The sequence below is a fragment of the Arachis hypogaea genome, chromosome 7, assembly GCF_003086295.3.
Source record: "Arachis hypogaea cultivar Tifrunner chromosome 7, arahy.Tifrunner.gnm2.J5K5, whole genome shotgun sequence".
NCBI lineage: Eukaryota > Viridiplantae > Streptophyta > Magnoliopsida > Fabales > Fabaceae > Arachis > Arachis hypogaea.
In genome coordinates this window covers 12,227,367-12,249,696 of record NC_092042.1, presented here as the reverse complement: position 1 = coordinate 12,249,696, position 22,330 = coordinate 12,227,367, and the positions used below count along the sequence as shown (strand labels likewise).

General features: G+C 33.3%; 1 protein-coding gene across 1 annotated transcript; it reads left to right on the top strand.

Annotated features, from left to right (window-relative positions):
* The first annotated feature begins 16,710 nt into the window (after positions 1–16,710).
* Positions 16,711–19,093, top strand: LOC112702490 (peptidyl-prolyl cis-trans isomerase FKBP20-1). Its single transcript, XM_025753542.2, has 6 exons — positions 16,711–16,962; positions 17,587–17,705; positions 18,019–18,152; positions 18,236–18,315; positions 18,538–18,630; positions 18,786–19,093. Exons 2-6 carry the CDS (start codon positions 17,597–17,599, stop codon positions 18,928–18,930), a joined length of 561 nt encoding a protein of 186 aa, XP_025609327.1. The 5' UTR covers positions 16,711–16,962; positions 17,587–17,596; the 3' UTR covers positions 18,931–19,093.
* The last annotated feature ends 3,237 nt before the right edge of the window (positions 19,094–22,330 follow it).

Here is a 22,330-nt window from a genome sequence, read left to right as displayed (position 1 = left end):
AAGAAATGCACCTCTTCCAAAAACCAGAAAATTTAAACCCTTTAATCATTTCCAGCAAAATAACTCACCTCAATTTCAGCAATACACATCAGAAAATCATTGTGTAAATTGCAAGAAATTTGGTCACTCATATGCCCAATGTTTCATTAAAAAGAGAGTTGTGGGAAATAAAATTTACAATGTTGTTTGTGATTTTAATGCACTTGGGCAACTAAGATGGATTAACTTCAAAGGATCCAAATTAATTTGGATACCTAAGGTTACTTAAAGTTTCTCATGCAGATTTGCCTAACATCCAAGAACAAGAAAGATATGTGGTACTTGGATAGTGGATGCTCAAAGCACATGACTGGAAGGTCAACTTACTTCATCAAACTAAACAAGTATGACGGGCGTTTTATGACCTTTGGAGATGATGAAAAAGGTAAAATAATTGATATTGGAAAAGTAGGTAATGAACAATCTACTTTCATTGATGATGTATTTTTGGTATGTGGTTTAAAGCACAATCTTTTGAGTATAAGTCAGTTGTGTGACTTAGGATATTTGGTGACTTTCAAAAGGCTTGAATGCTGTGTTATAAATGAAAAGACAAATGAAGTGATTTTTGTTGCCAAGCATTGTAATAATGTGTATAGACTTACCCTTGATGAACTCAAGGATCAAAATGTAGCTTGTTTTCATTATAAAGAATCTGGAAAGTGGTTGTGGCACAAGAGATTGGGTCATGTAAGTATGTTTCAAATAAACAAACTTATGAAGAAAATATTAGTAAGAGGCCTTCCTTTGATAAAGTTTGACAAAGACATCACTTGTAATGCTTGCCAAGTGGGAAAACAAACAAAATGTTCATTTAAACCAAAGGAAGACATCTCTACTAAAAGGCCACTTGAGTTGCTACACATTGATTTATTTGGCCTAACAAGAACTCAAAGCCTAGGTGGTAAACATTATAGTTTAGTGATTGTTGATGACTACACTAGGTTTGGTTGGGTTCTATTTCTTGCACTTTAAAATGAAGCCTTTTCGGCCTTTGAACCTTTTTGCAAGAAAATTCAAAATGAAAAGGATTTGAAGATCTCTTCTATAAGAAGTGATCATGGAACTGAATTTGAAAATAATTTATTTGAATCCTTTTGTGAGGAATTTGGAATATCTCACAACTTCTCTTGTCCAAGGACACCACAACAAAATGGTGTTGTGGAAAGAAGAAATAGAAGTATTCAAGAAATGACAAGAGCTATACTTTGTGAGAGCAATGTTCCAAAATTCCTTTGGGCTGAAGCGGTTAACACGGCTTGCCACATTTTGAATAGACTATCATAAGGAAATTTTTGAAGAAAACCCCTTATGAACTTTGGAAAGGCTACCCACCAAACTTAGACTACTTACATATCTTTGGATGTAAATATTTTGTTCTAAATAACAAAGAAAATTTGGAAAAATTTGATCCAAAGGTATATGAGTGTTTATTTGTAGGATATTTCACAACTAGTAAAGCATATAGGGTTTATCATCCAGATGCTAGGATTATTGAGGAGTCCATATATGTTACATTTTATGATACTAACTTGGTGCAAAGTATTTTGGAAGACTATGATGCAGGGAATCAAGCTCAAAAAGACAATGAAACTGCACAAAATCATGAAAATAAAAATTTTGGACAAGCTGAACCAGAAATTGCATCTGCTGAAAATTCGAGAGACAATTCCATTTTGTCTCATGAATCTGAAGGAGATCCTAAAACCAGCAGTACCCAAAATCCCTTGGTGACTGATTCTGCCTCCAGGTCAACTAGACCTTGTGAATGGAGATTCTTGAAGAATTATCCTGAGGAATTTGTTATTGGAGACGTCTCTCATGGAGTTAGAACTCAGTCCTCAACTAGAAAGGCCAATGAAGAGACAAACATTGTTCTTCTCTCTCAAATGGAGCCTTAGAATGTCAAAGAAGTCCTTAATGACCCCTCTTGGGTTAAAGCAATGGAGGATGAGCTTTTTGAGTGAGAAGAACCAAGTGTGGACTTTGGTTCCAAGGCCAAGTGGAAAGAAAGTGACCGGCACCAAGTAGATTTTTCGAAACAAGCTAGGAGAGGATGGTAGCATTGCAAGAAGCAAAGCAAGGCTAGTGGCACAAGGATATAACCAAGAAGAAGGAATAGACTTTGATGAATCTTTTGCCCCTATTGCCCGAATGGAAGCCATAAGACTTCTCTTAGCTTATGCTGCGTTTTGTGGTTTTAAATTATATCAAATGGATGTGAAATATGCATTTTTGAATGGTGTGATAGATAGAGAAGTGTATGTGGAGTAGCCACCCAGTTTTGAAAATAAAGAGCATTCTAACCATGTTTTCAAATTATCAAAAGCTCTCTATGGTTTAAGACAAGCTCCTAGAGCTTGGTATGAGAGGCTAAGCTCTTTTCTTTTGAAAAATAGTTTTCAAAGAGGCACCACAGACACAACTCTATTCATCAAGAATTCTAATGATTCTTTCATTCTAGTCCAAATATATGTTGATGACATTATTTTTGGATCAGCCAATGAATTCCTTTGTTCTGAATTTGGAAAACTCATGACAAGTGAATTTGACATGAGTATGATGGATGAACTTAATTTTTTTCCTGGGCTGCAAATTAAACAAACTAAAAATGGTTTTTTTATTCATCAAGAGAAGTATGCCAAGGAACTAGTTAAGAAATTTGGTATGGAAAATGCCAAACTCATGGAAACTCCCATACACCCTAGTTCAAAATTAGATAAGGGAGAAACTGAGAAAGATGTGGATGAGACTAGGTATAGAGAAATGATTGGTTCTCTTATGTACTTAACTTCCTCTAGACCCGATATTGTGCAAAGTGTTGGATTGTGTTCAAGGTTCCAATCCAAACCAAAAGAGTCACATCTTTCTGCAGTTAAGAGGATCATTAGATATGTTCATGGCACATCCAATTTTCGTCTTTGGTATCCTAAGATTGATTATTTTTCTGCAGTTGGTTATTGTGATGTAGATTTTGTCGGTGATAGAGTTGATAGAAGGAGCACTTCAGGCTTATGTTGCTTCCTTGGATAGTCCTTAAATGTTTGGTCAAGCAAGAAGCAACCAACAGTGGCTTTATCCACTACAGAGGCTGAGTATATAGCTGCTCCTTCTTGTTGTTCTCAGCTTATGTGGTTAAAAACACAGCTTACCAATTATAAATTAAATGCTAAAAATATTCCTCTACTGTGTGATAATATGAGTGCCATTAATATTTTTAAAAATCCAGTTTTGCACTCTAGGACTAAATATATTGAAGTGAAATTTCACTCAATAAGAGAACATGTCCAAAAAGGGGATATTAGCATTCAATTTGTTAAATCGGAGGAGCAATTAGCAGATATTTTCACAAAACCATTTGCTGAGGATAGATTATATATGCTTAGGACTAGTCTAGGAATTTTAAGCCATGATTCTTTGTTCAAAAGTTACTGATTTATTTGTTAGAATTTTTGTCTCATAAATAGGGATGAGACAATTCTGGGAAAGTGAAGATTTGTTTCCTTCAATCAGCATGTTCTGGGCTTGTTGCAAGTGAAAGTTGATCTGGGCCAACGTAAAAAATCAGATCTAGAGTGGTCCAATGTGTTTCCTTAAATCCAACCATCTCTGGGCCCAATATGAATGTTACATGTTAATTTTTTTTGCTTGATATTTTTTTAAGTTTTCTTTGAAAAGGTTTTTCATTCTGGTTATTTTTTGGTCCACAAAGGTTTTTCAAAATTTGAAATTAATTTCCTGTTTTATTTTAAAATAAAATAAAATCTTTCTTTTATGAGGTCATGTCTTTTCAAGTCATATCAAAAGCTGATGCAGTTGCATGGTTTGTGAAAAACTTCTTTTGGGTACGGTTACCAACACTCCCTCTCTTCCCTCCATTAACTTCTCTTCAACTCCTCGGTTTCCTCCACTATCTTTACTGCGTCTCTTCCCTCAAAAGCCCGAAACTAACCAAATGAGGAAGAAAACCATTGCTAAAAGACCTCCTCGTGAAAAAGTTTACAAGCTTCCCACAAAAGCTTCAACTCGCTCTGAAGATCGAACCTTCACACCCTCACCTTCTCCTCCTACCTCTCCTCCAAGAACGGACCCCATGGCACGAACCAAGACAACACCCAGATATCCTGCCTCTGCCAAGCCGACGCCACCTCCAAAGGCTCCTCCATCAAAACCTGGTTCTTCAAAACCAAGCTCATCCAAAGACAAACGTCCAGTGGCTGAGGAACCAGTTCCCGAGCCAACTCATCCTAAATCTAGGTCAGTTCCTGTGCGTTCTCAAAGAGGTAAACCTCATCCTCCTCTCAAATCTGTTAGAGAACCAGATATTGACACATTTTCTCATAAATCCCACTTCATGACATCACACTTAAATATAATCCATATAGATTTAGGTCTGCCATGAACAATGATTTCTTTGAAGGAGTTGTTAAGTACCGTATCCTGTGTCCATCTTTTCTTACTGACTTACCAACTTTGAAAAAGAAACGCTTTCCTTTTGTTGAAAATCTGAAATTTTTGGATTGGAATCATCTCTTTAAAATAAAAAAGCCTGTTTATTCTCTATGGGTTCAAGAGTTTTATGCAAATCTGACATATCATGAAGGAACTGTTCACTCTTATGTTAAAGGTTGAGACATTGTCTTGAACAATGAAACAATCAATGATGCATTGAAGTATACTGGTGTTGGGCCTTGTGCTTACACTTCAGTTAAGTGGGATGAAGGTGTTGGTATTTCTTACAATGATGCATTGGCTCACATTTGTGAACATGTTTCTTTAATTAATGTCATCACACCCACTCACAAAGCCCTAGGATATGAACGTGCCCAGTTGTACCGAATTGTCAAAAACATCATACTTCCTCAAAGCGGTTCATATCAAAGGGTTTCTTACATAGATACACTTGTTTTATATGCCCTTCTCACTAAAACAGAAATTTCATTTGCATATTTGATGGTTAGATATATGTTTAACTCTATTTGGAAAAAGACAAAGCACTTCCTTACGACATGTTTCTAACTTGCATATTTGAATATTTTGGTGTTGACTTGACCAATGAGAATTATGAAAATAAACATTCATATCTAAAGGGAGGTGGTGCAGTGAAACAGCAAAAGGGACCTACTCGTTCAGAGAGAGTGGTCTTAGACGATGATGATGATGACTTTATTCCTAAGGAATCTCCTTCTCCTTCCACTGAATGTACTTCCATCTCCACTGGACAAAAATCTGCTCTGCTGAATGTTGTCAAAGATGTAGTCCAGGAGTTTGTCTCACAATTAAATCACATGATTGCCATGAGCAATGAGCAAAGGAAGCTAGCGAGCAAGCATGAAAACTTCCTCCGGAAGTCAAGAGATAGAGTGGCTGTGTTCATGACGTTCATTAATAACCTACAAAAGGATGAAGACCCTGCCACTAATGTTGATGAAGAAGTTGATTCGGAGAAAAATGGTTCTGATGCTTAGGATTGTCTCATCAAGCTGCTGCTGTTTTTGTCTCATAAAAACTATCTCGTTTGATACTTTGGAACTTATGTTTGTTATTTCTGGATAACCATATAACCATAAATACTGCTGCACTTCAGTTTAAATTCAGTTGATATTTTGGAATGTTATCTAACACTTTCTTGCAGAATTTAAGGTACTGTTTTTGTTTATCTTGCTTAATGTCCACCCTTGATGACAAAGGGGGAGTAATAGTACTGCTATTTATTTGCTGCTACTAATTTTTTTATTTTAAATTGTGAACTTTTGGTTGTTGCTGATGATAGTGTTGAGCATATAATTTTGTTTTGCAACTGTGCTGCTTTGTTTTCTTGCTGACTTAACATGTTGAACTTTGGGCCAGATTTTTTGTTACTGGTTGTCTAAACTCCCTTAGTCAAGATAAATATGTGTAGCTCTTTAATGTATTCTCTATAAGTACAATGTAAAACAGGAACAAAGAGGAGAGCCTAAACCCAGGGGGAGCTACTCTTGAAAAGGAAAGGGGGAGCAACACAAAAGCAAGTAACATCATTCAAAGGGAAGTTTCTCAACTTTACTAAAATTCAATTCTTTTGGTTAATGTTTAATCATGTTTGTCATCAAGGGGAAGATTGTTGAGTTAAAAAATTAATTAATATAATTGATGATGACAAATATTTGATTATTGAGCTAATTATCCAATTAGTTTTAATTATTTTGGTTAAGTAATGCAGGCCAAAAATAAGTGTTGTAGCAGCCCAATGTTAAACAAAAAAAAATCTGCTGGTGGGCTAAATGGTAAGTGAAAATCAACCAAGCCCAAGTCATCCATCTCAAGCAAAACTCGTTAAGAAGCAAAGGCAAGGAACCAACGGGCTGAACTTGAGTAGAAACCGATCCAAGCCCAATTTGATTTCAGCAAATTCCTCTATCTTGCTTCCAAAGCAACGTTCTTTTTCTCTGTCTCAATCAAATTAAAGAAGCAAGAGAAAGTGCTTAGTTTCTAAGCTAGTCACAGAAGAAGAAGGAAAGAGAAGGTTAAGCAAGGAAGGGTAAGGTCAAATCAACCATTTCAAACCACATCAAGAAAAGATCAGAAGCTAAAAGGTAACCCATTTTCTTATGCATGCTTCATATCTTCTTCTCTCCTCTTCCCAACTCTATGCTCAATCTGAAATGGGATACAAAGGAAAGTTGATTTTTGTTCCTCACTGTTGTGTATCTATGGTCACAAATGATTCTTGGGGACCAAGTAGTTTCTCAATGGCTCAGATTCGGTTTACTATTAGAAGAATTTTGTGGTTGCTATTTTATGGCTTTCGGTCAACAAGAGAAGGTCAGAAGAAAAGTTTCTACTCTGATGATTAATGAAAAAAAAAAGTGAGTTTGTGGGTTGGTGAAGCACAGTGCTCAAGAAGTTGATCTAGGAAGAGCAATAAAGTAACATGCAAAGAGATAAAAGAAGTCTTGCTGTTCATTTAGAAGCCAATGAGAGAAAACCAGTGCTTGGTGAGTGTTGTTCTGTGAAGAGTTTCCTGAAGAAGTCCTCTACTTGGATAATGCTTTCTTTTAAAGAAGCATTTGGCCAATATTGAAGAACCAAATCAGAGGCTTGCAAATCTTATTTATCACATAGCAAAGAGGCTGTTGATGAAGTTAATCTCCTTCATGTTTTACAGATTGTAATGTACTTTTCTATGTTTATTTTTCTGTAATTTCTTGAGTGAAAAGGCATATTGAGAGAGCTCAAGTAAAAGCCATGAGTGGAAAGAGGCTGAGTGATACACTTGAGAGAAAAGTCTAGAGTTATTTTCATATTTTTTTAGGTAAGTTTGTGTCTTGTATCCAGTACCAGTGAGCGAGGTACCCCTTTCTTAGTTGGGTGAGCACTAAGAGTGAAGAGTTAGGTATTAGCATAGCCAATGTCAATTTAGGTTAGAACTTGAGTGTGAAATGATTGTGTTAATCCTGTGTAATTGGTGTATGTAATACTTTTAACTATAGTGAAAATTCCTCCATTGTTGTGGAGGAGACTGGACGTAGGTTGCATAGCACAAGGCAACTGAATCAGGATACATGCTGGTGTTAGCTTTTCTCTTCTTTATTGTGTTTTATTTTCTGATATTCATGAGACAAAAATAAATTATCTCATAAATTTTTTGCTGCTGTATTCAAACAGAATCAGATATGAAAGATTGTTGTAAAAGGTCTTTTCAAAAATTAAAAGAAAAGACATAGATTCAACTCCCCCTTCTCTAGGCCTACCACAACCTTCACATATGTTAAGGCACATGATAAATTTATTAATAATAAAAAATTTTAAATATTTTTATTTAATAAATATAAAATAAATATATTAAAATTTTAAATTTTTGTAATTTTAATAAAAAAAATTTAATTTATAAATTTAACGTATATCTTAAAAATATATAATGAATAAATCCTTAAAATATATGAAGGGTAGCTGTCAAACTAATTGATTATTTTGTTATATTTTTGAATTATTGACATTTATTATTATCTCAGCTTTGTATTTAGTAATAAAATGCATTATGGGAAGATTTCAAAATACATTTGAATGCTAAAAGTTATTGGTAAGTAGTAGATTAAATGCAAATGATAACAGCTCAAAATAAATTATGACAACAAGGAATTTAATAAAAAACAAAAAATATATGATTGTAAAAGGTAAACATTAAATCATATAATACAAAAAATTTTATTAAAAAAAGTGAAAAAGGTTTATAAATTTAAATTTGTGATTATGTTACTATATGCGTCAAAGACTTATAATTATCAGACTAATTAGATGGTCGATAAAAAAATTGCAAATTTACTACAAAAAATACAAGAGTGAATTCTCAGTTTTTTCTTAATTATTTGATAAGGTATATTTTTTACTATTTAATATCTTATTTTTATATAATTTTTTTGTCCCATTAAAAGAATGTAAATAAGAAATCATAATTTATCAAATAATTAAAGAAAAAAATGAGAGGATTCATTCTTTGAAAAATACTACTTAACATTCATTCAGAGGTTGAAGTTTACAAAATCAAAAGATAAAAATTCATTCTCTATCAATAATAAATAACGTCAAAAATCTTAATTAAACACCTTAAAAGTGAATTACATTCATACTTAGACACATAAAAGTATGATTTATTTTAATTAAATTTGAATAAATATTTTTAAGCATATTATTATTTAAAAAATATATATGAAAATTTGTGGTACAATCGTAGAAGTAAAGAAATAATTTTTGAATAATTTTTTATTGAAAAAATTCATGAGTCAACAACTAATCTAAATTAAAAAATTTTATAATTTAATTGTTTAAACAATTAACAATTATTTTTTATAAAAAAATCATTTAGATAGATTACACTTAAATGGATAAAACTCATGGAATTGTTTATAAGAGAACATAATTTCTTTATCTTAAATTCAAATTCCACAATTAAGTTACTATTCCATGCATAAGAAATTTATTGATTATTAATTCTGACAACTGGAATTTATTTTGATATATTTTTATCGAAATTTTAAAAACTTAAACACTTGAGTTTACAAACTACGAGTTGGGTATTTATTACGGAAAATTCTTAAATAAAAAAAATCAATCTGAAATTTAAGTAATAAAAACATCGACTTTTGATCTTAGAATCATGATATGCAAAATTTGATTTAAAATCTAACTCCTAAACTCATAAATCGAAATAGTAATCTACGATCGATAGAAGTTAATGTTAGAGTTCGAACTTTATAAGAAAAATGAGCAAAATAAAAAGTTTTACTTTAAAGGATGAGACGTTTTGATTGAAATCTGAAACTCAAAAAATTTTTTTAAAAGAAAGACATATTGAATTTGAGGATTTGTTCTAAAATATTTTTCTAAGTTAATTATTACTAAGAATCGAATTTAAGAGTATATAAAGTCCAAAAAAATCGTTTTCGATTATTATCTCATATTCTAAGAAGATTAGATAGAAGATGATACAAGGATGATAGTAATTCTTCATCAATTGACAAAATACTTAATAATTTATTTTATGAGTTTAATGACTACGTTATAACTATTATTCCCTCTTAAAACAAGAAGTTACAATATTGATTATATATACACTTACAAAAATGTGACTCATCTGATACTACAACAAAATGTCAAGTAACTTATGAGAAAATAATTCATTCTCCTAAACTAACTAAATTTAAAAGATAATTTATAGTATCAGAATAATATAAGAAAATGAGTTCAAAATATTATAATCTCGTAAAATATGTATTATTTTGAATATATGCACTCAGGTATGACTTTTAATTTAGTACTTCTCGTGATCTGTACTAATTTAAACGACGAAGTTTTTTTAAGTACAATTCTCACTATAAAAATAATAAACACGGTACATTGATTTCGAATAAAAAAATGATGACATTATCAAATTTCGAATTTATTTTTTTTATAAATTTTATTCGGATAACTTCTAAAGGAAAAAGAACAAAAAAATCAATGATTAAAACAGAAACAAAATTTTTTTATAAGAAAAAAAATTTGACTTTTGAAATATAGTAAAAGTGATTATTTTATCAGACTAAAAGAAGTTTAAATATAAAATATCAATGATTTAATATAAATTTAATTTCCGATGACTCGCTATAACGATGCTTCGTTCCTCGTTCGTGGTTTATAAAGCGTGCATTTAAATGCTTACACGAGAGTAGCTAATCCTATTAGGCTATTACATGGATCATGGGTTACTAGACGCTGCTCATTGTTTTTATGAGTTAATAGTTAAAATTGTCTCTGAAAGATACCTCAATTTTTTTTGTTCTCGAAAGATAAAGTTAGTTAACATAGTCCCCAAAAAATAATAGAATTGTTCACGTTCGTCCTTCCGTCATCTCGTTCACTGAGTTGATTAACATTCACTGACGTGTAACGTTAACTGCCAGCGTGGCAGACGCCTAAGTGTACCATGTTATTGCTGACAAGGTAAGTATGTTAAAACAGTTCAAATCAGCCCCTTAGTGTTTGAACCCTAATCTGAAATTCGATGATAAATAAGTCGCGGTCAACAATCAGAGAGCCATATACTTGGGTAGAACTTGAAGTTGTTCGTTCCTGGCGAGGATGGAGGCAGGAAATGGAGGTCGTAGCGGTGGTGTGTCGTTTCCGTCGAACAGAAATAATGGTTCTAGCACTTCAATGCAAACTAGGAGGAAAACTCATGAGGAATCATGTTTCTGTGGGTTAAAGGCTGTGATAAAAAAAAATCTGGAACAGCAGAGAACCCAGATAGATTATTCCATGCATGTCCAAGGTACCGGGTGAGTGTTGTGAAAAAAGTTAAATATTTTTCATCTTGTTCTGTGTTGTTGGGTGTTTTTTTATTTTTTCTTTTCTGATTATTCAATTTGCAGAAGGGCGGTCACTACAATTACTTTAAGTGGGTCAATGATGATGACTATCAAGGAGTGGCTGAAGGTGGAACAAAGAAAGATTATAGAACTAATTTTCAGGTTGAAAGTGACTACGATGAATGGAGGTTGAAGGTGGGATGGAGACTGGCATCTTAGAAGCTGAAGTTAAAGCTTTGAAACTGTTAATAATTTTCATATTTGTGGTAGTTGTCATTAATGTGATCCTTTGCTGTTTGTTATGTACTTCTAAGTAAACCAAATTCTATTGATATGTCATGGTGTAATAAATTGAATGGCTTGAATGTGAATAGATGTTTCCATTTGGTTGTTTAAGATTAAGACCAAACTATCCATCAAATGTTGCAAACTAATCGACTCACTGTTGCTATAAGATATATTAAGCCATAAATAGACTTAGTAATCAAAGTACTCTTAACATTGTGTTTTCATAAAAGGCTAATTATCATATTGTCTTAAGGATAAATACCACAGCATATTCATAAGGTTTTACATGAGGATACAAACATAAAAAGAAGGCTAGACTAAAATAAAAGGACACAACACAACTTTTAAGTACATAGACAATCATAATGTTTAATATGGAACTTCATTTGCCTTGTGCAAAAAACATAAAGTAACCCCATACAAAAAAAAGTCAAACAGAACACATTTTTTTCTAATCAAAGTTATTTATCAGTCTTCCTTGGGTGCTTGAAGCCTCGAGTAGGCACGAAGGTCATAAAGTTGGCTAGCTTCTTAGCTGTGGCTGAACTTGTCCCTTGATTGTCTCAGCAGAGATAGCCACTGGTGTAGTTATAGCAGGTTTAGAAGAGGACCTAAGTCTGGCTTACCCTTTAATGACTTGTAATTTAGGTGGCCTAGCTACGACTTGTTCCTACATAATTTAATACCAGATGCATTTGTTATATTATAAATGAAAGCAGATATTTTTTACAGTTGAGTAGTGATTATACAACCTGTTGTGTATCTTGGGTTGGTAGAATGCTTTCAGATTGGCTAATGTCAATCACTATTGGAGGCTGTCTTGGTGATGGAAGTGTAGGCAATGGTGGTATTTTTTCTGGAGCTGGATCATGTTCAACAGAGACAGAGTTTACTTCAGGCTCAGCTCCATTTGCACCAGGGGCAACAACTGCTAGTTGCAGCTACATCTGCCTGGCATGTTCCTCAGCATCCACAACTTTCTTCTTTGCACAATTTCTCTTGTTGTGTCCTATCTCACTACAATACATGCATCTGATGGGGTTATACTTTCTCTTCATCTTTGTCTTTGACCCGGTTGGTTGCTCATTCTTGTCCCTTCTCCTTTTCTTTGTTAATCTTCCAGGTTTGGGCTTAAATGGGAGTGAGACTGGAGCTGGGTGTGGAGTTTTTTTTCCATAGATCCTGTCCTTTGACCGGATTGATGTTGAAATAATAATTTCTCCTGTACGCTTCCATCTTCAACCAGTCATGACAATACTCTTTAGCCCTTTTGTCATTCTTATCCTGTATTGCTGATGTTACATGCATACACGACATTCCTTACAAAGATAATTAAAAGATTAATTAAAATTCGTGCTTGACTGAAGATGAATATAACTAAGTGTTGAACTTGTTACCTGTGGGTTGCCAAAACCGACAACTGCATGTGTGCTTTTCCAGGTCAACCACCATATTGGTTGGCCAGCCATAAACTTCGTACAATTCTTCTTTTTCATCGCCGGACCATTGAGGAGTCCAATGGCTAGACAACATTGTCATTGCTTCAAGTCTACTTTGTTGAACAGGGTGGAGAATTCTTTGATAGTTCTATAACTTCTTCCTGTTGTCAATCATACTCTTCATGATGATTCTTCTAACTTCCTTAGCTAAGGTCGGGACGGACTTGCTTCTTTCGTACTTGATTTTTGCATTGAATGACTCACAAGCATTATTGCATATGTTATCCACCTTTGGAACTTCACTAAAATGCGCCTTTGTCCATGCATCTTTCGGCCATTTGTCGAGATACTCCCAAGCTTTCTAATTGATTACCTTAACTCTGTTCATGTTTTTGTTGAATTCATTTGTTGTCCTTAACCGAGCACATTCCCATACCAAGCCTTTTAACTCATAGCTTGTCCACTATTTTGAAAAATTGTGTCACAAATGTCACACGCGGAATTGATGGTGAACTCTGGGAAACACTTCCTGAACAGCAAGTATTAAACCCTGCACCCAAGCAAACATACGAAAAGATGGTAAATCAAACTTGTCACTCAATTATTTTCATTAAATCACATTGGTCCTTCAATGTTAATCATTAAATCAAATTAGTCCTAACAATTTGTTATCATGAATCAATTACATCCTTACCTTCTACATGTCTGAGATGAAGCACCATTTATTCTCCCTGTAGTTTTTTAGATTGTTGTGAAGTAACTTTAGGAACCACTTCCAGTTATCTTTATTTTCAACGCTAACAATCACATAAGCAATCATAAAGATGTGGTTGTTTGCATCCTGTCCACATGTTAGAATTTGTCCCCCGTGTAATGTCTTCAAAAACGCTCGATCCAGCCCAATTAAAGGTTGACAACCTGCCTTAAACTCCCTCTTGTAGGCATCAAAACAAACATAAAATCGATCCAACAGGGGAGGACTTTCAGGCATGGGGATGACACCTACTTGTATTGTGGATCCAGGATTGCTATTCAATAACTCATTAGCATAGTCCCACACCAACCCATATTGTGGTATCTCATCACCCTCCCCAACCTTCCTAGAAGCTTTCAAAGCTCTTGTAATGTATGTGCTATTCAAATACACATTACACTTTTTGACAAACCATTCATAAACCTCTCGATGTTTCATGGTAGGATATTTTCTAAGCTTAGGTACTAGTTTACAAAGTGTCCAGATTTGGGTGGCAGCTCTATTTTTCCTCTTTCTTGAATAAGTGTGAGTCTGAATCCTCTGAATGTCATAATTCAGCATCCGAGGCACCATCATTGTCATCTAAATCTGCCAAGAAAAAATCCAAAACATAAGGAAATTAACAAGTAACCCTAACATTTGCCAAATAAATCAATAAACAAGTAACCCTAAGAAAATTAACATACCAAACTCAGAGCTTTGTTCATCTTCAGAACCCTCATAGCTAGAGTCATCAGTGTCTATTTCTTTATCACCTAATCTGGCCTTAGGAGGCTTGTGCTTCTCTCTGACGTCAGACTTGATGTCCCTTTTTGCACTTTTTTTTTCTGTTGCCAGAGTCATTATCACTATCACTGCTATACCGATTGTCTCCTAGAACTTTTGGAGGTCTGTACAGTTCATCTTCAACACTCTCATATGAGTCATGAGAGTCACTGTCATCTTCCTGGATATGAGCTTCTTTCATTTGTCTTCCAAATCTGGTGAGTTTGCGGCCACTGCTAATTTCTTTGTTCTTATTCCCTTGTGAGTTCTTGGCTGTTTGTGATGATGCATCGAATTGAGGTGGGACTATATTGGCCTAGTGGGTAGTCTTCTTGGGCTGAGGGTCGGGCTTCATGGGTTGCACGAGAGCCTTCATGGGCTTATGGGCTAGTTTAGTGGGCTGCAAATTGGGCTTTATAGTTGGTTTATTGGGCTCAGAATTGGGCTTCATTGTTAGTTTGTTGGGCTATGAATTGGGCTGTGAGGTTGCACTAGTAGGTTGAGAGGTTTGCTTCTTGGATTGAGGAACCATTGTTGAGGGCATCTTAGCAGGTTAAGAATTGCACTTCCTATCTTAGGAAGATTTCTTCTATTTCAAGCTTTTTGCTTCCACATTCACTATATCCTCCTCCATATTGTCTACTATACATGGCTGTAAAATACAATTCTCAAGGTACATATTGATTACATGTTGGTTTCTCCTATAATCCTTGCACATTGCAAGCAATTTGCATCTGTTACTAAGCTTCTCAACCCAGATGAGAAAGGAACTCCAGGAGTTTTCCACCAACAGTTTCCAGCTTTAATGTATCCCAACTCCTTATAGTAACCTCTTACAAAGAACACATCAAGCGTGTCTTCTTCAACACCCATCAACACCTCTGTATTGTCAGGTTCATATATCATGTCTCTATCCACATTCTTTTTAAACAATCCACCATGGTAAAACACAAAAGTCATCGGAGGACCTTCCATCTACAATAACAAAAACAAAAATACCCTTTACCCACAAATTGTCACTAGCTATTCTCAATCATAAGAAAACATACCCTAAACCCAAAATTAACATGCAACAAACGAAAAAGAACCATCATTAAAATGAAACACCCATAACTAAAAATCATCACAATGGCAGTAAAAGCAAAGCATTCTAACACACTTAAAATCTTCAAGAACAATCACACAAACCCTTAGTCACCCCAAACCTTTTCCTAAATCAGAGAAAAACATACAACACACCACTAGGAAGATATCACGCCACAGAATGACTCAAAAAACATGAAAAAGCTTTCATCCTTACCTCTAACCATCGAAATGGCTTCTTCCACAATCAATGTTGCTCCAAGAGACGATGAACTCTGTATTCAGTGGCGATACCTCTTCTGCTTTAATCGTCAACCAACACTGACAAAGGTTGATGGCGTGGTTCAAATGCAGGGTGAAAGGCTTAGGGCATAGCTTGAGGAAAACGAAACATTTTGGAGCCAAAAACATAGAGAGATGGAGGCTTTGCAACGTTTTGAATCTCTTCTGGACACTAAACGACGACACATCAAGGCTTGGAGGTCATTCAATCAAAACTGCATGGTTTTCGTTGTTTGCCACGCTGGCAGTTAACGTCACACGTCAACGAACGTTAGCCAACTCAACGAAAGAGATGATGGAAGGACAAACGTAAATAACTCTGTCATTTTTTGGTGACTATTTTGATTAACTTTATCTTTCGAAGCCAAAAATGGAGATCGATATATCTTTCAAGAACGATTTTGACTATTAACTCTTATTTTTATTTTCAAAGCCATACTATTACTTGTTGAAATGTAGTATGATACTTCATTTGGACGGTTGACTGACCTACAACCACTTATATATTAAATTCACTTTAAATGTTGTTTATTGTATTTCTCTTTCTAAGTTATTACTAGAAATTATTTTTAAATTATAAAAAAGAGTCCATAAGTAATTTCTAAGAATAAAGCATTTTATATATATTCTTTTAGATAATTATTTACACAATTAATATAAAAAATAATTATTTTTATTATATAATATTATATAATTAAATATATAAAAAATATTTTATATTTATAGTCCACCAATTAATTTTATTTTTTAAATTCTCAGCAATTATCAAAAAGGATTCTCAAGTAAATTTTTACATAAATAATTGTAATTAGAAACTTTAGAATACATTCAATAATTATTTCGTGCTCAAAAAATCATTTTAACAAAAGTGTTAATGATAACTCTTGAAAATTATTATACATAAATAACTTAAAAATTTCTTCTATTTTGTCCTTCTAAATTCAGCCAATTACTTTCCTATAACAAAATATAAAAATGATATATACAAAAAGTTGTATAATTGTTAAATTAGTAAAAGAGATGCAAAATAATTGTATATTATTATTATTATTATTATTATTATTATTATTATTATTATTATTATTATTATTATTATCTTAAAATGATAGAAAAATAATGTATGCTCTTCCTGTCTCACTGTTTCTCACTATTTCGTTAGTTGAAGAATATCACTTTTCATATTTAATATCTTAAAGATTTTATAAAAAAAAAATAAAAAAAATGTATTTTCCATTTCACTTTTTTCACGCGCCAATGATGCGCGTGAGGAATCTAGATTCCCTGATTCCCAATGCGGTATTTAACGGCATCCTTGCTCCATTTTCGTATATAGCTTCAAAGAACGCATATGGCCACACAACTTCTCAAAAACTCTTCAGTTTCATCACTCAACGTCGATTCGGTAACCCGGTTCCTTTCAGAGGCTTCTTCCTTTCCTACTTTTTCTTCTTGTTCCTTCAGCTGAAGAAGGGGTTCATCACTCTCGGTATCGTTGACTCTTCGCCACTCTCTGCTAAATTCTTGTCATATTTTATTAATGGTTCTTGAGAATTGTTTGGTTTTACCCTTTGCGAGAATGGCTCTGATATGCTGCAAAGATTGAATCTTTTTAGTGTATGAATGGTGAAATTCAAGTTCAATTTTGAAATTTGGGAATCGAAAGTTGCGTAATCTTGGTAGAGAATATTAGAATAGAAATAGGAATAGGAATACAGGTTTAATGTCTATTAGTTTTAATTTGTCTTGTGAGGGATTGCAATTGCATGATGTTCTTGTTTTTATTATTATTTAGAGTTAATTGCGTGGCGCAGTTTAGTTTTATTATGAATGTAGTTCATTGGGAATTAGGGATATGCTTATATGGTTAAAACTGCTATGCTGTAGATAAGTTTCATCCCCTTGTCTCTGAGACTCTCCATTTCTTTCTTCCTTTGTTTTCTCTTGCATGATTCCCAGTGATTTGTGCTTAGTGTGATAGGGATAACCCTCCCTCTTTGAGCTTACCTTTTGGGATGAAATTCTTATAATTCTTGTAAGGGGCAAGAGAGTGCATAACTTATCCATACGTTGTTGTTATCTTATTTTATTCTTTTTCTTGTGATCTTAATAGTGTGTAAACCATGGGTGATGCAATTGATTTGACTGGTGATGGAGGAGTCACTAAAACCATTCTGATAAAAAGCAAGCTGGATGCTGTGTCTCCAACAGAAGATTTTCCTCTTGTTGATGGTAATGCTTGTGCCTGTTAATGTTATGTTAATACTTGATTCATAGCCTTGTTCCACTCATCAAGTGATGAGTGATTTTCTGTCTTTCATACTTTATCAACTACAATATTGGATGATTGATGATTATATATGTTACTCTAAATAATTGGTTTAGACATATCTCATGGTTAGCTTCTATGGATGAGATTATTCTCTATTGCTATAGTTGTCCTAGAAGCAGTTTTGGCAATTTACTTTTATAACTTGTTCTATTCTATCGGCTTGTCGAGAGTAAAATTATTAGAGCACCTTTGTAATATTGTTTTCCATGCCAGTGCATTATGAAGGCACACTTGCTGATACTGGTGAAGTATTTGACACAACACATGAGGATAACTCTATCTTCACTTTTGAGATTGGAAGTGGCAGTGTTATCAGGGCTTGGGACATTGCTGTGAGAACCATGAAGGTTAAACCAAACACACTTTTCATGAGGTGTAACCTTAAAATAAAAGCTTTTCACCATCTTATGATTTTTGCTGGTTTTATTAGGTTGGAGAAATTGCAAAAATAACATGCAAGCCAGAGTATGCGTATGGTAGTGCAGGAGCGCCACCAGATATTCCCCCTGGGTACTAACCTCATTTTGCTTAAATTGTTTTGCTCGCGTACATAACTATTGTTACATATTTTCTTTAACGAAACATTCAACTAAGAGAAATGAAAAAGCTGCAATGATTCAAGAGAAAGTTGGTTATTTCTTACAGCTTGGTTTTTCATCTAAATTTGATTATCATGAGAAGTTGCATCTAACTGTGTATACAAATTTATGATCTATTTTTATTGCATCGCAGTGCGACACTAGTCTTCGAAGTTGAGCTAGTTGCCTGTCGACCCCGTAAGGGATCAAGCCTCGGAAGTGTTTCAGAGGAGAGGGCTAGGCTAGAGTAAGTAGCACATGTTACACCAACCATTTTATTGCATCTGAACTTCTCAAAAGTTTAGGGTTGGTTTTTTCTTTCTTTCTATTTTGGCTAGGATGTATGCTAGTTTTTCTTGGAAAGTAATTTGGTGTGTCTATTATTTGACATGGAAATGAAAGAGAGATAAAGAAGCAAAGAGAAATGGCAGCTGCTGCGAAGGAGGAAGAGAAGAAGAAGAGAGAAGAAGCAAAGGCGGCGGCTGCTGCTCGTGTGCAAGCCAAGTTAGAATCCAAGAAAGGAAAGGGCAAAGGGAAAGGAAAGTAGGGTGTTAATCAGATAGCTACTAGTGTCTTTTATCCCTTACCCAGGAGTCTATACTGAACAATGTAGGAATCAAATGCCACATTAATGATACAAAATATTATAGGTTTTGGTACTTTAGAATGAACAAAGACAATAATCATTAAATGACGTTTTCTTATTGCAATAGTATTCTAAAAGATCCTATAGCATAATTTTCCTTGCTCTGTTGCTGAGTTGATTATCCGGTCGGTTAAGCATATGATATCTTTTTTTGTATACTATGAATTTAGGTACAACAAAGGAATGAAGTTGGTATTTTGGTTTTTCCATTTCCATCTTGGTTGTATTTCTTTAAATTAATTTGTTAAAATGATTTTATTTTAAACAATTAATCGTATTTATTATTTGCAAAACTTTTGAAAGAATGGAAGATGCGAGCCAAATACTACTAGTAAGAAAATGCATAATGACCTCATTTGTTTGTGTTTTTACTTTTTAGAATAAAATAAGAGTTTCTTAAAAAAAAAACGTTTCTGAAAAAGGAGAAGCAGAAAAAATAAACAGTTTTTCTACGTTTTCTAATAAGCAGGTTGTGACCTGTTTTTGCCGTAAACAAAAGTTGAAGAGAATATAAGAATGTATTATCACTATTGTTTATAAAAAAAATGTTTTCCTTACAATTTAAAAAAAAAATACTGATCTAACCTTATTAAAAAAATTAATAAAAAATATATATTATGTAAAAGTTCATAAAACAAATATGCATAAGATGAGCGAGTTAAAATTTAAACAAATTTCTATTTTTTTGCACAAATTATTATTATTATTATTACTAAAAAATAACAGGCCAAATTATTGTCATAACATAATAGAAGTATGGAAGTTTATCATTCTTCTCTAATGGAGGAAACAAAATTCTTTTCAATAGTTTATTTAACGTTTAGTAGCATAAAAATAAATTTTATTAGAATAAATTTTAGTACGAGTTTAATATTTTTATTCATCATAAAATATTTATAGAATTACTCGTAGATAAATTTTGAAAAAAAAAACCATGATTTTTAATTTTATTTTTAAATAAACTTTATTTTTAATTTTAAAATAAATTTTATTTTTATTTTTTAATAATATTAATTTTTTACCGTATATAATTATTCAATTTTTTTAATCATATATAAATAAATTACTCTTAATAAGACTTTTTTGTGTTATTCAATTATCTTTTTTAAAAAATAATTAATTATTAAAATAATTAAACTTTTCACAACAAAAATAATAAAAAATTATGAACGAAACAAATTAACCATTCTGATAATTTTTTGTATTTTTATTCATATTTTAATTATAAACATAAATATAATTTAATTACATTATTTATGAAATGTGACTATAGATGTAGATAAAATTTAGTTATATTATTTATATATAGTTTCATTGTATTGTATTTCTTATAAAGTTAGATTATAATTATGACAATAGAATTGTTCTTGTATTTTTATATGTGTGACTAATTGGTGGTGTTAAAACATTACTCTTAATTATAAATAAGGTTTATAATTTAAAAAATCAAAGACTCAATTAAAAAGATACGAAAAAAATAATGTTAAAATATTCTAACTCTTTAAAATAAAAATATTCGAAATTCAATTAAAAATTATTTAAAATTTAAACTCAATAAAAATTTATATTCAATGTATTTTCTATTAAATATATTTAATAACCTATTATATCATATTGGTTGAAATTAGTTTTTATAATGTTAATTTTTTAATAACACTTTATTAGAAAAAAAAAACCATCTTTTCAGAATTTTTTAAAAACTAATTAATATTATATATATTTTGTTACATTACATCTTGTTATAAAAAAACTATTTATTTCTAATGCTTATATTAAAAATAAAAACAAAATTTAAATTAGTAAATTTTAATCTATAATATAATAATAATATAGTAATTGTTTTATATATTATACGAATAAAAATTAATTATTTTTTATTTATAAAAATTTTAAGAGCTTGTTATATATATATATTGTTACGGTGGGTAACTGGAGATTAATAAGATGGATGATGTTTGACGGCCCAAGTGCGCGAAGGAGGAGAACTCCGGATGGGTCTGCAACTCGGGAGGCTCCGTCCGACTTGTGATCGCGAGTGAATGGGGGGTGGTACCTGCAAAGACACTCCGATGCCTAAGTTAGCAAGAGTGTGAGCAGGTCTAGAGAGTATTGGACTTAGAGATACCTGAGGGGTGTCAGTGTATTTATAGTGGTGAACCAATAACCACCGTTGGAGTAGTGCCGTATCTTTAGGGTGTTAACCGTCCTTATTATCTTGGGGAGGTTAAGATATGGCTTTACGAAGCGGTTAGAGAGATTTTAGGGGCGGTTACTCATTTGAATGAGTGTTTATCTGCCAGCTAATCTCACATCCGACTTCTTTATACCAAGTCGTGGTTGATACCGACTACTTACGTGGAGGTCGGTACTTAGCTAGGCTTGATCCTTCAGATTAGGCCTTTATTTGGACCTGGGCCTTTGACATTGGGCCAGGGTATGAACAGTGCCCCTACTTGAGCCCAAATTTCCTTTAAATTTTGGGTTCAAGTATTTAACTCGGGTTTGTAGTCGATTTACTTGGATGAAACTTGGGTCTTAGAAACCGACGTGATTTTCGCGACCCTTTGTTTCTGACAGTTACGTCAATTCAAACATTGTGTCCGTTGGGGAAGCATTGAGGGCTTTGGTAACGGTGCAATCTCATTAATGACTGCTCCGCTTTTACCATTATGCCCCTCAGCATGTTTATAAATACTTTCCCTCTCTTTCATTTTTCCGTTTCTGCGATCTTTCAAACTTTTTCTTTCCCTGCTCGTGCTGCATTCTTGTGTTCGAAGATTTCCGTTCTCTCCAGCCTTCATTTCTTCGGATAAAGGTTAGTTTTGTTTCTTCCATGTCATGCCTTATGTTTGCATGTTTTGTTTTGTGAGTGGATAGGTTGACCTGTAGATTCTAGCTTCGTATCTCTCCTCTTTAGGGGCCGTGTTTTTTTATTTTTCTTTTTCTTTTTCCCTTTTGTAGGTTTCTGCCACTTTTCTTTATATATAAAAAATGGCTTCCGTAGACGTTCTTTCTCAGTGGGTTGATGTTACGGTCCTTGGGGAGGAACCGTTGGTCGATGCTGAGTTTATCACTCATCTTCGTACTCATCACAGGCTCTGTACTTCGGAGGAGGACGAGCCAAAATATGAACTGATCATCCCGGGTCCTGAAGACCGGGTCTGTTTTGGGAGAGTTAATGAGGCGGCCCCTCATTTTTTCTTCATGTATGAATGTATGATCACCCGCTTGGGTGTTTTTCTTCCTTTCTCAGATTTCGAGATATCTGTTTTGCACCACTGTAGAGTTGCCCCTACTCAAC

Bases quoted from the DNA above. Each gene is read 5' to 3' on its own strand.
- LOC112702490 (XM_025753542.2), top strand. From the start codon at position 17,597: ATGGGTGATGCAATTGATTTGACTGGTGATGGAGGAGTCACTAAAACC. The intron at 17,706-18,018 runs GTAATGCTTGTG...TTTCCATGCCAG, and splicing joins AGATTTTCCTCTTGTTGATG to TGCATTATGAAGGCACACTT. The intron at 18,631-18,785 runs GTAAGTAGCACA...TGGAAATGAAAG, and splicing joins GAGGAGAGGGCTAGGCTAGA to AGAGATAAAGAAGCAAAGAG.